The sequence below is a fragment of the Mauremys mutica genome, chromosome 2, assembly GCF_020497125.1.
Source record: "Mauremys mutica isolate MM-2020 ecotype Southern chromosome 2, ASM2049712v1, whole genome shotgun sequence".
NCBI classification, from domain to species: Eukaryota; Metazoa; Chordata; order Testudines; family Geoemydidae; genus Mauremys; species Mauremys mutica.
The window spans coordinates 70,288,695-70,304,359 of record NC_059073.1 but is presented as its reverse complement, the minus strand read 5'-3'; the positions used below and the strand labels follow the sequence as shown (position 1 = coordinate 70,304,359).

The following is a 15,665-nucleotide window of genomic DNA, read 5'->3' as shown; positions in this document are numbered from 1 at the left end:
TCAGCAAAGTCTTTATGTACAGTAATTTTCTTTGTTTTGGTAAAGGTCTGAACTTCCCTCAACTCTCTAGATGATGGAAATGGAGAGAATGTTTTGCTGAGATCCAAAGAAGTCATTAAAAGCTCTGTCCAAGTCATTAAAACCTCTGCCTAAAGATGCTCCAAACAATAAAGTGTCATCAAAGGGTGCTTGAATGAGGTTGTTTCTGCTAGTAGGATCTTTATCTGGTTCTGCCTCCCCTGTGTTCTTGGATTCCAGGATTTTGCAAAGGAGTTAGCCAAGAATCTGGGTACAACACAGGCCAAGCTGTATAACAATGCTGGGAGTTGTCTTTGATTGGCTTCTGATGTTTCTCTGCACTGGGGGTTCCTAGCTGATGACTTCTTCTGGGGCTGGGGCTGAGGAATGACACTGAGGGCAGTACAGACCATGGCTACGTGTGCAATGGTAGCTCTCAGATCAAGAGAGGAGGATCCAAACTCTCATTGACGAGCACACTTTCAAATATTTCAGCCACGATTCAGAAACTCCAATAGACTTTCTACTGCATCAGCTGAGGTGTAGGAAGGTGTAGCAGGGTGCACCTCTGCTCCTGGTTTGAAGGGGTTTAAAAAGTGGCCTGGCAGGGCTTGAGAGCTGCTGCTCTCAAAGCTGGGCTGATTGGGGAAGTGGCTGCAGCTGGGGCCACGCCCCAAATAGAGCTACAGGGCCTTATAAGTAGGCCAGGGAGGCCAGAATGGAAAAACAGTCTCTCCCTGTTTCTAGAGGGAGATGGGCCTGGCTGCTGGGAACTGAGACAAAGTACCTAGAGTGGAGCAGGGCTGGGGAAAGGTAGAGGAGCTGGGGAGCTCCTGCCTGGAAAACCCCAGGCTGCGGCCTAGCATAGGGCAAAAGGTACTGGGGGTTGCAGGGGGCAACCTAGGGGTAGGCCAAGGCAGCAGGTCCAAACCCCCTTTGCCGATGATGAGTGCTGGCTACTGCAGTCTGCCCCAGCGAACGGGGGCTAGATAGAGACTGGGCAGTAGCCACTACTGAGGCGAAGTGGGGATAGTAGGGTGGGGGTTCCCCTGGGATGGGGAAACCCAGTTAAGAGTTAAAGGGGCACCGGGGTCCTGGGAGGGGCATGGGGCCAGTAGCAAACAGGTGGATCACTGGCCTGCAGAGGGCGCTCCAGGGCTGGAAAGAGCTAATTCCCAGAGTCAGCAGCAGGAGGTGCTGCAGGGGGTGAGTCCGACCCATTACAGAAGGAAAAAGTTGGTCTTTGAAACTGCAGAAAATGTGTAAGCTTCAAGTCCTATTGGATTTGGTATCACTTTAGTAAAGTTCAGTTGATGGATCTTTGATTTAACACGTCTTCTCTAATGATGCTATAATAGGAGAAAATATTCTTAGACCCCCTTCAAAATGAAGCTATTTGGGAAGTAGGTGTGGAGAAGAGAGTTTTGACATGTTAACGGTGAAGTGAATAGAATACACTCATTCAGCCAAATAAGACAATCTTCTTTAATGGCTAAGTCATTGAACTTGCATGGGAGCAGGGGGATCTCTTTTTTCTTTTAGATGAAAGGAGGGAAAGGATGAAAAGAACGGGGTTGATGGAGCAGGAAAGGAACCAAAAGCCCGCAGCACTGCTGGAAAGGATCTGTTGTTGCTCCCATCAAAAAAGAAGTTTGGGTGGTCAAGTATATCAGTGGTTCTCAAACTAGGGCCGCCGCTTCTTCAGGGAAAGCCCCTGGTGGGCCGGGCCAGTTTGGCCGAATCTGTGAACGCAGCAGGTAAACAATCGCAGCTCCCACTGGCCATGGTTCGCCATTCTTGGTCAATGGGAGCTACAGGAAGTGGCGGTCAGCATGTCCCTTGGCCCGTCAGGGGCTTTCCCTGAACAAGCAGCAGCCTTAGTTTGAGAACCACTGAAGTATAGCATTCAGTGATCACTCAATCCTTAAAGCATTTGAAGGACTGTACTACCCCTTTAAGGAACAGGCTGGAGCCTACAACCAAAATTCTCTAGGTGTAATCAAGGAAGTCCTGTGACCTGGCCTGCTGGACTATTTAAATAGGTAAAAGACTGAGCAGGAGACCAGGTTTCTCAGGCACCAAGAAACTAGCCTGGCTGGGCACAAAGATTTTGTTTCTTGATGCTAATTTTAGGAGCTCAGTTAGGGCCCTGAGGTAAGGGCCTTATGAACTTTGTTTAAAAGACGGCTTCTTCCCTGTGACCTTCTTGAAGAGGACATACCTGTTTTGTTAATTTGTTTTGGCTTCCCCTGGCTTGAATACTTTACATGGTCCTTATAAGAGATCTGGTCTGTTCTGTGTCCTGTTCCAATTGGCTGTGCTTAATAAATAATAATAGGTACAGTGCCTTGCCGAGACTGCCTTGGACGCTCAGCCCATAAAGACACAGTTTCAATACCACACCATGTAGGCAGTTCACCCCAACTGCCAGCAGAGGATGCAGTCACTTTATAAAAATAAATATTCTCAAGCAGCGCTTCTCAATCTTTTTGATAATGGGACTGGCTTCCTAACTGCCTTGCTAAACTGAGTCAGCGCGATCTCAGGGACCAGTCATTGAGAAACACTGTTCTAGAGGAACAGTTAGTTGTCCCCCAGTAATAAGGAGCAGGCAGAATAACCCAACTAAAACAGCCAGAGTAACAGATCCTTATGTATGAGAAATGCTGTTTGTCAAGGACCATCTCTTCAGATTTTATGCCTAAAACACATCAGGGTTACCTGCTTTCAGAAATGATATTTGCTTTTAAAAATATGAACCAAGGCTTTTAAAAAGAAAATTAAGAAAAAATATTAAGAACTTAAACTATTAGCAAAATATCCATACCACTTTAAATTTATAAAAAGTACATGTTTAAAGATATAGAGATCAGTCACGGACCTGTCAAAAGCTGGTTGGTTTAACAAAAGATGGTCAAGAAATATGCCAAGTGTGGGGATATTCTGGGGCAGTTTCTTGAGATGGGATGTTGCCTAATAAAGGAATGCAATCCAAGCTGGAAGTTCTTGTTTTAACATGCCAAGAGTAGGTTCAGAGTCCTGCATTTCTCCTGCAAGAACTGACAGTGACACGAGAAGAGTCCTTTAAATTTTTCAGTTCCCTTTTCTGCTTTAGATGTTTGCAATGTTAGGAACTCAGACTGCCTTGCCAACATTGTAGGAGACAAAATCCTGGGAATCAAGCTGGGTCACTTGGAGAGCTCTATCAAAATCCCAACCTCAAATAATCACTATTCAATTCAAACAAGGAATATTTTCAGGGTCTGTTTGTGTGTATCGTGGCACGGGAAGACATGGAAAATGAAAGGTATTTTCTAGTAGTGAATATGTTATTAATATTGGCACTGAATTTAAGGGTTGTTACTGCAGAATTTGGTTCCAGTGCAGCTGCTGCAGGCCTTGAAATTGTTTATTAGACTCCTGCTAGCCAGAGATAAATATAAACAACTAGCTAAATGCCTGCATGTGAGATGCAGAGATAAGGTGTTACTGAGAAGGCCAGGCCCCCTAGTCCCAATCTGTTGGGAAAGGGGAGGATGCAGAAGTTTCTGCTAGGATGCTGATCCTGGTCTCTGTATTAGGGGAATTTTTCAGGCTCTGTGTCTACTGCATTAACTTCATCCACTATGCCTATCATTTTAATTTAAGCAAAAAACCCATAATCTATCATGTGTCTCACAGTTCTAATATTTATAAACCCACACCAGTACTTATGTTCCTTTCCTACAGTAGGCTTTTTCTTAAAAATTTCTCACCGCTGCTACCGGGGGAGGAGTGGGGGGAAGAGGAGGGGGTGTCACATAAATTATAAGAACATTGATAAGAACGTTTTTACACAGAAGTCAAACGTAGACTCAGCCAGAGAGAGTAACAAATAGCATCAGCTGATAAAAGCTTTTGTTACTACCAACTTGGGCTGGATAAGAACCAATGGCTCAAAATGCCCAGGAAATGTCAACAAATTCTCATATCAATCAGTGAACCCCATCTGAATGTAGCTATAGTTCAGCCACAAAAAGTTCAGGATACCACTTTTTAATAATCACATGATAGCATCTCACAATACAATAGTGTTCAGAGAGAAAAATGTCTTACCGTGCCACAGTTTTCCATTCATACTAAGTATGGATGCCACCATGAACCTTCCGTTGTCCCATGACTTATTGGAGAAATCCTCATCTAGTCCAGTCTTTCTCTTGTAAATGTGCAGGAGAAGATTTAAAAAACAACTACCGCTCATGAAAATTAAAAGAGGTGCAAAGATTATTATGTTTAACACCAACAAGATGAAGCTGATATAGTATAAACAGTGGTACTCCACACCAGTCCGTTCTTCTAATATGCAAGTCAGCCAGGTCAAGCTAATCACTGATTCCTGCCATGAAGTATGGGATTCATTTTTACTTAACATCTTCGGTTGAAAGAATTAGGCAAACTGAGTCAAACTCTCTTCGTAATCAAATCTGCTTCTTAACCTTGCCCCTAGAAAGAGAGAACACGCTATTCATTTATTCCTACAACTACCAGAGAAGTTACAGACATCCTTTCGCTGTATTTAAATTATGTTCTTAATATCCTGTTTTTCTCACGTGAAGTAGGACTTTGACATAACTATTTTTAAACACATTGCAGTAGTGACAGAGGAAAATCAGCAGAAGAGGGGACTGATCACAGTGATGGACCAAGTGTCATGGAAGGCCTGTGCAAGGGGGTAAGGAGCAGCACTGATGGGCATTAGGTGATGGTTAGAGAGAGGGAGCACTGAAAGAATAGCCTGAGATGCAAGAGTTTTCATTCAGAACAAGATTCAATGAGTCATCATCTTGGTGAGCAAATGAGCTGTTCCAGGGCTGAAGATCAAATGAGGCGGGGAGGATGAGGAAATGAGGCTGATGAGGCAGCAACTAATGTGTCAGAGGAGACATGGACACAGAAGGTGTATTCAAAGAGTATGAAGGAGGACTGTATACAGGCAGAGGGAAAACTAGCAATCAGACAGGAAGGTGGTCAAGGTACCAAAATAAGGAACTTGCAGCTTGCTCCTTCCTAAATGGTCCTCTCCCCACTTCTTCTCTCCCTCCCAATGGAAGCCACTATGAAACCTTAATTATAGTGCTTGGTGTTTCTATAATGAAATGAAATAAATAATATATACATGTCAACACAACTATCTTTGAGTCTTTGTTTAACACATCAACTTTCAGTGGTATCTGGTTGTTCTACAATTGGTTTAGGTACTGTGATTAGCAAATTTTTGCAATGGACTTTGATATGAAGTGGTACTAAAAAAAACCAACAGCCTGGATTCAGAGCCATGCCCTATATAGTAGTAATTATCACACCAAAAGGTATCTAATTTCCGAAATACTTTGCTCTCCTTCTCCTGTGTCAGCAGTGGTACTATCCAAAATTCAATACACTGGCAACGAACAAGAATAGGCTAAATAACAAGGTGGCTTGCAGCTGCATTTCAAGAATATATTTATGATTGTGGAGACAGATTAGACCACCAGGTGTTTATGGTTTAAAAGGTGGGGCTGGTAGTATCATCTATGAAGGTTGCCTGACACTTCCTATGATAAAACTGTGTTTTAGGTTGTTTAAGTTTTTAATAATCACTTTTGCCAGACAAACATTTTGGTATGAAATTTTCCATTCATTTGCCTCAGGCTAAACTGTTGTGGGGAAATCTTGCCAACACAGTTTATCTGAGAATGAGATCAGGGGAAGATTTTTTCCCCATGTAAAAAATATTCTGGAGATCCAACCCTCTCCATGCTTTGGAGATAGGGATTACGGTTAGGTAGGGTGTGGCCTTTGTGTCAGTAATGTGCCTTTTGCTATCCCCATGAAAATCCACTCAAATTTGGTGAAGTTATAAGCCTTTGAAAAATCCCAGTTCATCCATGCTCAGTAGAGACTTCAACTTCAGCAGCTAAATTCCTCTGATATAAACACCTGCACTGAACAGGACTGCCCCTGCAATTTTGGACTGGTAATCTTTAATGATCTCATCATAGGAAATATTTCTAAAATTAAGACTACAGGAAAGCTTATACTCAACAGTCAGAAGCACCTAACAAATGCTGAAGCTAATGACAAAGATAAATAAGCTAAATAAACTGATATAAAAGTGCAACTCCCACAACTCTTACATTGGAAACCTGCCATCATATTTGGCAAATATCCTTATACAGACTGTCAACTTTAAATAAAATCAATTTTTAAAATAGTCGGTTAGAAATAGTTTCAGCTCCTAGAGGTGCCCCTGAACACATATGTCAGTGTTTGTTAGTTTTCAATCACATTTTATTCTTTAATTATATTTTCTTCCCTTCACTCCATGAAAAAGCCAACTGAGAGAACTTGATTAGCTGCAAAAGGGAACTGGTGAAACTGTCTCTACACAGAATGCAATCATGTGAATGTAGGAATTGCCAGATGGGCCAGTGTTTCATCTGGGCCAGTGTTCTGTCTCTATCAGTGACCATTACAAAATGCAAGGAACACTGAAGTGGGCATTTATGGAATAACCTGCTCCTAGTCTGTCTTGTTCTTTATACTCTACAGAACACTCATCATTCTGCTAATCTAATGCCCATCAATTAGAAGTTAGTTAATCCCTGAAGAATAAGAGTTGATCACTTCCAGTTTTCTTAAATATTACCTAACCTTACTGCAGATGTTCCCTGAATTCATATAAACGTCTGTGTGTGTGCGTTCGTACTGAGAGAAGTTTAGCAAACTATTATTTTTCTCCACCTCGAAACCGTCCCAACCTTTCCAACCTCTCTTCCAACACGAGCGTTCCCCTGTTTCTCAGCAGATTTTGGCCTCAGGCAGAGCCCCCTCCCTTCTGTCAAATGCACAAACTAAAGTAACTCCTGTATTCGCGTCTTTAATTGCTGTCACCCGCAGTAATCTGAGCTCCACCAGTAAACATTTTTCAGACAAAATGCCACTAAAGCAGCTCAGCAAATTCAGTTGCCCGCTCGCTGGCCATGGCTAGCCCTGCGCCAGGTGAAGACGGTACCTGAGACAGTGCGAGACACTCTGTCCGGAGCCCCCGAGACCTGAGCTGGGCTCTCAGGGCCCGGGGCGCCCCAGGCTGCGGAGGGGCTGCTCCGAGCCGCAGCAAGGCAGATGGAGGCGCCCGCGCAGGGCAGAGGCTGCGCCGCAGCCCGGGGAACCGGGACCCTGCGGCTGCTCCGCGGGCCGCGCTCGCTCCCCACCTTGTGCCCTGTCGCTCTCGCGTCAGCGGAGCAGCCGCCGCGTGGAGCCCGCGCCTTAGTCCCCAGCCGCCCCCCGGGACCGAGAGTCCCCCGCGCTCAAGGATTCCTGCAGCTCACCGGGCTCCGGCTCTGAGCTCCGCGCTCCGCTTCGTCTCCAGCGCCGCTGGGTCCTGGCCGGGGGAGCAGGGCGGGAGGGCGGCACCCGGCAGAAGGGCTGGTGCCAGTTTCGGGTGCTTGTGGAAAATCGCCCAGAGGCACAAGCGGAGCCCGCCCCATCCTGGGCCCTGCCCCCCTGGCCTTGGGAGCTGAACAGATTTATTTGGACATAAACTTTCATGGGTAAAGTTAGTCTTTAAGGTGCCACCACAAAATACTGTGAGACCTTTATGACCAACCAAGTGGGCTGTTACACAGTACTATCAGTTTCCAAATAAGGAAGCCCTTACAACAAACTTCCTAAGCAGTAAGAATTTCACGCCTCACCTTATGAGCTAATTAATTAAAACAACCTAGAGCAAAAAATACAGTAAGTGAAAAGGTCTGTTTTGTTAGAATGCTTATAAGGTAGGCTTCTAATTTAATTATTAGACGTGTATTCTGAATTGTGTTTATGATGTTCTATTTTGCCTCAAGCACTTTTGCAGGAAAGTGTGGTGGTGAATTGTATGTTCAATTTTTATTGCACTCAGAGATCATGGATAAAACAGATCATAAAATGCAAAAAGTGTTGGCTTGTTTTAAACAAATATCACATAAATAGCACTGTTCTGCCCTTCAGCATTTAGACACAGAATGAGTGTCAAAACTGAACAAATACGGGAACAGATTAAACTAAAGGAGTAGCAAGTAAAGTTTCCTATTTCTTCTGGGTCCTTCTGGACACTGGGAACTCCCCCAGAGCAGTACTCGCAGCAGGGCCACTAAAAGATTTCTGGTACAGGCTCATGATGAGCTACCTGCCAGAAGGACACAGAAGCCACCCTCCAAGTGAAAACTCCACAGATGCTTGTATATGTACCTATGATGTCGAGTGAAGGTTTGTTTAGATGAGTGTGCTCCCTGATATTGCAGCAAAGAATCCTGTGGCACCTTATAGACTAACAGACGTTTTGCAGCATGAGCTTTCGTGGGTGAATACCCACTTCTTCGGATGCAAGTGGTGGAAATTTCCTGGGGCAGGTATATATAAGCAAGCAAGAAGCAAGCTAGAGATAACGAGGTTAGATCAATCAGGGAGGATGAGGCCCTGTTCTAGCCAATTACAGAAACTGGTTCTGTAATTGGCAAGCCATTCACAGTCTTTGTTTAGTCTTGAGCTGATGGTGTCAAAATTGACACCATCAGCTCAGGACTAAACAAAGACTGTGAATGGCTTGCCAATTACAGAACCAGTTTCTCCTCCCTTGGTTTTTACACTTCAACTGCTAGAACAGGGCCTCATCCTCCCTGATTGATCTAACCTCGTTATCTCTAGCTTGCTTCTTGCTTGCTTATATATACCTGCCCCAGGAAATTTCCACCACTTGCATCCGAAGAAGTGGGTATTCACCCACGAAAGCTCATGCTGCAAAACGTCTGTTAGTCTATAAGGTGCCACAGGATTCTTTGCTGCTTTTACAGAACCAGACTAACACGGCTACCCCTCTGATACTTTACTCCCTGATATTGCAAATACTGGAGTAAAAACAAAAGTTCTGACTTTTTATGAGTTATAAAACCTAGCACTGGGGGCCATAAGTCTTTGCTAGTAGCACAAGGCAAACAAATGGGAAAGAGGGTTAAGCTTATACCTCCCTACCCTTCTCTCCTCTCCATGAACTGGGAAAGGAGTTTCAGCCTCTGAAAGCCACAACACACACACCACCCTCTGCACCAGGAAAAGAGGATCAGCCTTGTTAGCACATAGGCTAGAGGTCCATAAATTGTTATGAAATTATTCTAAGGGACTATTGTCATGTAAGCCTACCCATCCCAGCATCCCACATGGTTATGGCAAGAGACTAAAAGCAAGCATGACTTTGGCTTTATTAAGCTTATACTGCTTATAGAATGAAAATGTAAGACCTATTTTTGTAACCTATTTTCATGATTGCAAAGGTATTTTTAAAGCATAAGTGGTTGTTAGAATCTGATTGGTTCTATCTGAATATCAAATTATGAAGTGATAATGGAAGCCACAACAAAGGGAAATAATGGAACATTATCAACAGATGAACTTTGTATTACAGAATGAATGATGCATAGGATGTTTCAGCACAACATGAAATGATACAATAGAACCTCAAAGATACAAACACCAGAGCTATGAACTGACTGGTCAACCACACACCAGCGGAGACCAAAAAAAAAAAAAGAAAAGCAAACACTGTACTGTGCCTGTATTGCATCTTAAAGGTAGTGTCGGAGAAAAACATAGTTCTCACTCTCTGGTTGGGTGCAGCAAAGTCAGATATTTTATTCTCAAGCAATTGCATAGAGGGAGAGAGTGCACTAGGACACAGGGTTTCCCCCTCCTAGGCAGGTCTATCTACAGGTAAACAATTACAGCAAACATTTATACCTTTATTACAAACAATAATAAGCAACACCACACAGACAATAAGTAACAGCTACATTTTGTTTATATGTAGGTCATCCTGATAACTTATTTTTCTCACTTATTTAGACTCTAGTCTACATTCCATGTTTATCTACACAAGGTCGCAACAACTTCTCACACAGTTCTTTCCCACTCGCCTCACACAATCCTCGCTTCTACAAATCTCGCGTTATTAGGGTTACAGCTAGCCTGACTCTTGCTAACAGAGACTGTCATGCATTGAAATCCCCTTCAAATCCCTGTCAGTTCTTTCTCTACTTCCACAGTAGGCACATCTGGGCTGCCTGGGTACCCCCTCCGCCCATGGGGCAGCCACTTACAGCTAGGAGGTACTGCACTGCCAGCCCAAGACAGCCCGAGCCAGTTGAGCAGGAGCAGTGCTGGGGTCTGCTCTGCTTTCCTATAAGCCGTGGGCACCATTTCCATCTCCCCCTCTCCCCTAGCCCGGGGGTGGGGGGGGGCGCACTGTTTCCACTCCCCTCTCCCCTGGCCCAGTGGAGGATAAGCTTGCAAACTCAGTCCGACTGACCCCAAGAAAGAAGCTGCCTGGAAGGAAGCTACTGGTTCTGAGGGGGAAGCTGCTGCTGGAACCTGGCCTGGAGCTTGAGCTCCTGGAGCTGGAGCCAAAACTGCATTTTGTTCAGAATTATGAACATCTCCATTCCCGGGGTGTCCGTAACTCTGAGGTTCTGTTGCAGGTTAAAAAGTGTTATGCAGCTAACTACATAACCTATTATTGTCTTGTTAATCAGGCCAAAAAGAATGTATCTTTGCACGTATGTTAAGTTGGAAACTTGGAGCCAATGCTATCTGGACTGCAAGGGTGACGGTGATTGGATGATGTTGATGTGTAACTAACCACAAAGTGTAGAATGAGATCTTTTTTTTTAAAAAAGTGATCTTTTATATAGCCTTATAACCCATGTGAGTCAGGGTGAGCTGCTGACTGGCCTCCAGACTGGTTGGTGAGCACCATCTTTCTGTACATGCTGTACCTGGTGTACAGTAAAACCTCAGAGTTATGAACACCAGAATTACAAACTGACTGGTCAACCACATACCTCATTTGGAACCAAAAGTATACACACAGGTAGTAGAAGATACTGTACTGTATTTGCCTTTCTTTTTTCGGGGGGAGGAAGGGAGGGGTATTATGTTAAATGTAATCTACCAACAAAATAAAGGGAAAGCTTTTAAAAAGAGATTTGACAAGGTAAGAAAAAAGACGGTTACTCACCATTGTAACTGTTGTTCTTCGAGATGTGTTGCTCATATCCATTCCATGTAGGTGTGCGCGTGCCGCGTGCATGTTCGTCGGAGACTTTTACCCTAGCAACTCAGTGGGTCGGCTGGGCGCCCCCTGGAGTGGCGCCACTATGGACGCGGATATATACCCCAGCTGACCCACCCACTCCTCAGTTCCTTCTTGCCGGCTACTCCGACAGTGGGGAAGGAGGGTGGGTGTGGAATGGATATGAGCAACACATCTCGAAGAACAACAGTTACAACGGTGAGTAACCGTCTTTTCTTCTTCGAGTGCTTGCTCATATCCATTCCATGTAGGTGATTCCCAAGCCTTACCTAGGCGGAGGGGTCGGAGTGAGACGTGGCCGAGTGTAAAACTGCCGAGCCGAAGGCGGCATCGTCTCTAGACTGCTTCACCAAAGCGTAGTGCGAGGTAAACGTATGTACCGAGGACCAGGTCACTGCCCTGCAGATCTCCTGGATTGGCACGTGCGTCAGGAAGGCGGCCGAAGAAGCCTGAGCTCTCGTGGAATGGGCAGTGAGGTGGCCCGCCGGAACATGGGCCAAGTCATAGCACGTGCGGATGCATGCCGTCAGCCACGAGGAAATCCTCTGAGTGGAGATAGGGAGACCTTTCATACGATCTGCTAGTGCCACAAAAAGCTGAGGGGACTTACGAAAGGGCCTTGTGCAATCGATGTAGAAGGCAAGTGCCCTGCAGACATCTAGGGAATGTAAGCGTTGCTCCCGGGGAGATGAGTGAGGCTTTGGGAAGAAGACCGGGAGAAAGATGTCCTGATTGGTATGAAAGGCCGAAACCACCTTAGGCAGAAAAGCGGGATGCGGCCTTAGCTGCACTTTGTCTTTATGAAAGACCGTGTAAGGAGGGTCTACAGTCAGGGCCTGTAGCTCGGAGACTCTGCGGGCCGAAGTAATGGCAACCAGAAAAACCATCTTCCACAAAAGGTAGAGGAGAGAACAGGTTGCCAGCGGCTCAAAGGGCGGGCCCATGAGCCTGTTAAGTACCAGATTGAGGTCCCAGGTAGGGGCGGGGCGACGGACCTGAGGGTAGAGGCGTTCCAGCCCCCTGTGGAATCTAATGACCACTGGGTGAGAGAATACCGAGTGTCCACGTTCGCCAGGGTGGAAGGCAGATATGGCCGCCAAGTGCACCTTCAGGGAAGATATAGCAAGGCCTTGTTGCTTGAGATACCATAGGTAGTCCAGAATGACTGGAACGGGAACCTCAGTGGGTACCAGAGTCTGTGACTCACACCACAACGAGAAGCGTTTCCACTTGGCCAGGTACGTCGACCGAGTGGAAGGCTTCCTGCTGCTGAGCAAGACGTGCTGCACGGGGGCGGAGCAGCGTAGCTCAGAGGCGTCTAGCCACACAGGAGCCACGCCGTGAGGTGGAGAGCCGGGAGGTCCGGGTGGCGAAGAGTCCCGTGCTCCTGTGTTATAAGGTCCGGGCAGAGGGGGAGGGTGATCGGTGGAGATACCGAGAGGCTGAGCAACATGGAGTACCACGGTTGCCTGGGCCATGCTGGGGCAATCAGGATCAGATGAGCCCTGTCCTGCCGGAGCTTCAACAAAACCTTGAGGATTAGAGGGAAAAGGGGGAACGCGTAAAGCAGGTGGTGCGTCCACTGGATGAGGAACGCATCCGAGATCGACCCCAGTGAGTGGCCTCGGAATGAGCAGAAGGCTTGGCACTTCCTGTTCACACGAGTCGCAAAGAGGTCCAGCTGGGGAAAGCCCCACCTGCGGAAGATCGAGTGAATAATGTCCGATCTTATGGACCACTCGTGGCACAGGAAGGACCTGCTCAACCGATCCGCGAGAGTGTTCCGAACTCCCGGGAGAAAGGATGCCACCAGGTCGATCGTATGAGTCATGCAAAATTCCCACAACTGAATGGCCTCTGTGCAAAGAGGGGAGGAGCGAGTCCCGCCCTGCTTGTTTATGTAGTACATGGCCGTTGTGTTGTCCGTAAAGACGGAGACACAACGGCCGGACAGAGGCCTGCGGAACGCCTGGCAGGCTAGGCGAACCGCTCTGAGCTCCCGCACATTTATGTGGAGGGAGAGCTCCTCTGGTGACCACAGGCCCTGGGTGCGCAGATGGCCTAGGTGGGCCCCCCAGCCCAGAGAAGACGCGTCTGTCGTCAAGGACAGCGTGGGTTGGGGTGGGTGAAAGGGCAACCCCTCACAGACCGTGAAGGGGTTCAGCCACCAGTCGAGGGAACGAAGTGTAGTCGATGGAACGGTGACCAGGGTGTCCATCGAGTCTCTGGCCGGACGGTACACCGAATGTAACCACGTTTGAAGAGGGCGGAACTGAAGCCTGGCGTATTTGGTGACATACGTACACGCCGCCATGTGTCCTAGCAGAGTGAGGCAAGTGCGGACCGAGGTCGTGGGGAAGGCCTGAAGGCTGCGGACAACGGATGTCAATGCCAGGAACCTTGGCTGAGGGAGACAGGCCTTGGCCAGAGTGGAGTCCAAGGTCGCTCCTATGAAGTCCAGCCTCTGTGTGGGAACCAGGGTGGATTTGTCCACATTGAGCAGCAGGCCGAGGCTCGAGAACAGGTCCGATGCTACTCGCACATGCTCCGCGATTTGTTCCTGGGAGGCCCCCTTGAGGAGCCAATCGTCCAGGTAGGGGAACACGTGGAGCCCTTGGCGACGGAGGTGGGCAGCCACCACCGCCATGCACTTCGTGAATACTCGAGGTGCTGTGGAGAGGCCAAAGGGAAGGACCGCAAACTGGAAATGGCGATGGCCCGCCACGAAGCGGAGGTACTGCCTGTGTGGAGGAAAGATGGCTATATGAAAGTAAGTGTCTTTCATGTCGAGGGCAGCATACCAGTCCCCGGGATCCAAGGAAGGGATAATGGTCCCTAGGGAGACCATGCGGAACTTTAACTTTACTAGGAATTTGTTGAGGCCTCGTAGGTCCAGGATCGGCCTGAGACCCCCTTTTGACTTTGGAATCAAAAAGTAACGGGAGTAAAACCCTTTGCCCCAGTCATTCCCTGGTACCTCCTCTATCGCTCCGATATCGAGGAGCGTCCAGACCTCCTGTAAGAGGAGGTGCTCGTGAGAGGGGTCCCTGAAGAGGGACTGGGAGGGAGGGCGAAAAGGCGGGGTTGAAGCAAACTGGAGGTGGTATCCCGTGCTTCACGGTGCGTAGAACCCAGACATCTGAAGTCAAAAGGGACCACGCCGGGAAAAAATAAGAGAGGCGGTTGGAGAACGGGGGGGAAAGGTCCGAGACAGGAAAAGGTATGCTGCCCCCAGGCGCGCCTTCAAAAGGACGACTTCGGGTCCGACTGCGGCTTAGAGGAGCCGCGATTCTGGCCAGACTGAGGGCCCAAATATCGCCTGCGGCCGCCGTGCCCTTGGCGTCTATTAAAATCCTGCCCCCGGCGAGGGACAAAGTATGGACGGAAATGCTGAGGGCGGTAGGTGCGCCGCTGGGTTATGGGAGTGTGCATACCCAGGTTGCGCATAGTGACCCTATTATCTTTTAAGTTCTGGAGTCTAGAGTCAGTTTTCTCCGAGAACAAGGCATTCCCCTCGAAGGGCAAGTCCTGCAAAGTGTATTGAAGCTCGGGCGGAAGGTTAGAGGCCTGAAGCCAGGCGATGCACTGCATGGTGATGCCGGTCGCTATGGATCTGGCAGCGGAATCCCCCGCGTCAAGGGAGGCCTGCAAGGAGGTCCTTGCCACCTTTTTTCCTTCTGTCAGGAAGGCTTTGTACTCTTGGCGGGAATCCGGGGGAAGCAAGTCCTGAAACTTGTCCATTTCCGCCCAGGTGTTGAAGTCGTAGCGACTCAGCAGGGCATGCTGATTTGCCACGCGCAGCTGCAGAGCGCCCGCCGAATAGACCTTACGGCCCAGGAGGTCCATACGTCTGACCTCTTTAGCTTTTGGGGCGGGGGCCGGCTGACCATGACGCTCCTTGTCGTTGACCAACTGAACGACCAGAGAAGAGGGAGGCGGGTGCATATAAAGGTACTCATACCCGCGGGATGGCACCATGTATTTCCGCTCGACTCCCTTTGCCGTCGGCGGAATAGAAGCTGGCGTTTGCCACAGCGTATCTGCCTTTGCCTGGATGGTCTTGATAAAGGGCAGAGCTACCCTGGTGGGCGCATCTGCCGACAGAATGCTGCAGACCGGGTCCTCGACCTCTGTGACCTCCTCTACCTGGAGGTTAATGTTGAGCGCAACTCGTCTGAGGAGGTCTTGATGCGCAGCGAGGTCCACTGGGGGTGGGCTCGTTGATGATGCGCCCGCCACTGCCTCATCCGGTGAGGAAGAGGATGAAACACCAGGGCCGAGGACATCCTGGATGAGCTCCTCCTGTTGAGGCTCCTGCTCCAGGTGCTCAGGTGAGGTGGTGGTAGGAGGTGGCTGTGCATCCGTACCAGCTGGTGGAGGGCGACTCACGGTTGCCTCAGGGGCCTGGTGATAAGCCCAAGGTGTCCAAAAGGGCCACTGCTGAAGTCCTTGTGATTCAGAGTGGGAGTCCTGGAATAAACCCTCCGGCACATCTGCGTCTCGG

The 15,665-nt window shown here is 48.0% G+C and overlaps 2 protein-coding genes across 4 annotated transcripts in view; both read right to left on the bottom strand.

Moving 5' to 3' along the window:
- The window catches only part of LOC123364664 (transmembrane protein 68-like), a 41,260-nt gene extending 33,780 nt beyond the window's left edge, over positions 1-7,480 (bottom strand). Inside the window, exons 1-2 of one of the 3 annotated variants that reach the window (XM_045006964.1) lie at positions 7,368-7,480; positions 4,114-4,500 (exon numbers count right to left, since the gene is read on the bottom strand). In XM_045006964.1, the coding sequence (XP_044862899.1) occupies positions 4,114-4,429 (316 nt within the window). In that variant the 5' untranslated portion in view covers positions 4,430-4,500; positions 7,368-7,480. Of the gene's footprint in view, positions 1-4,113; positions 4,501-5,034; positions 5,139-7,051; positions 7,205-7,367 lie in introns of those variants that run through there. The other 2 variants (XM_045006965.1, XM_045006963.1) reach the window with 2 other exon arrangements.
- The window catches only part of LOC123364663 (transmembrane protein 68-like), a 108,733-nt gene extending 101,245 nt beyond the window's left edge, over positions 1-7,488 (bottom strand). The window contains exon 1 of the mRNA XM_045006956.1: positions 7,368-7,488. The gene's annotated coding sequence lies outside the window, so the exon portion shown is untranslated. The remainder of the gene's footprint in view (positions 1-7,367) is intronic.
- Positions 7,489-15,665: the final 8,177 nt, after the last annotated feature.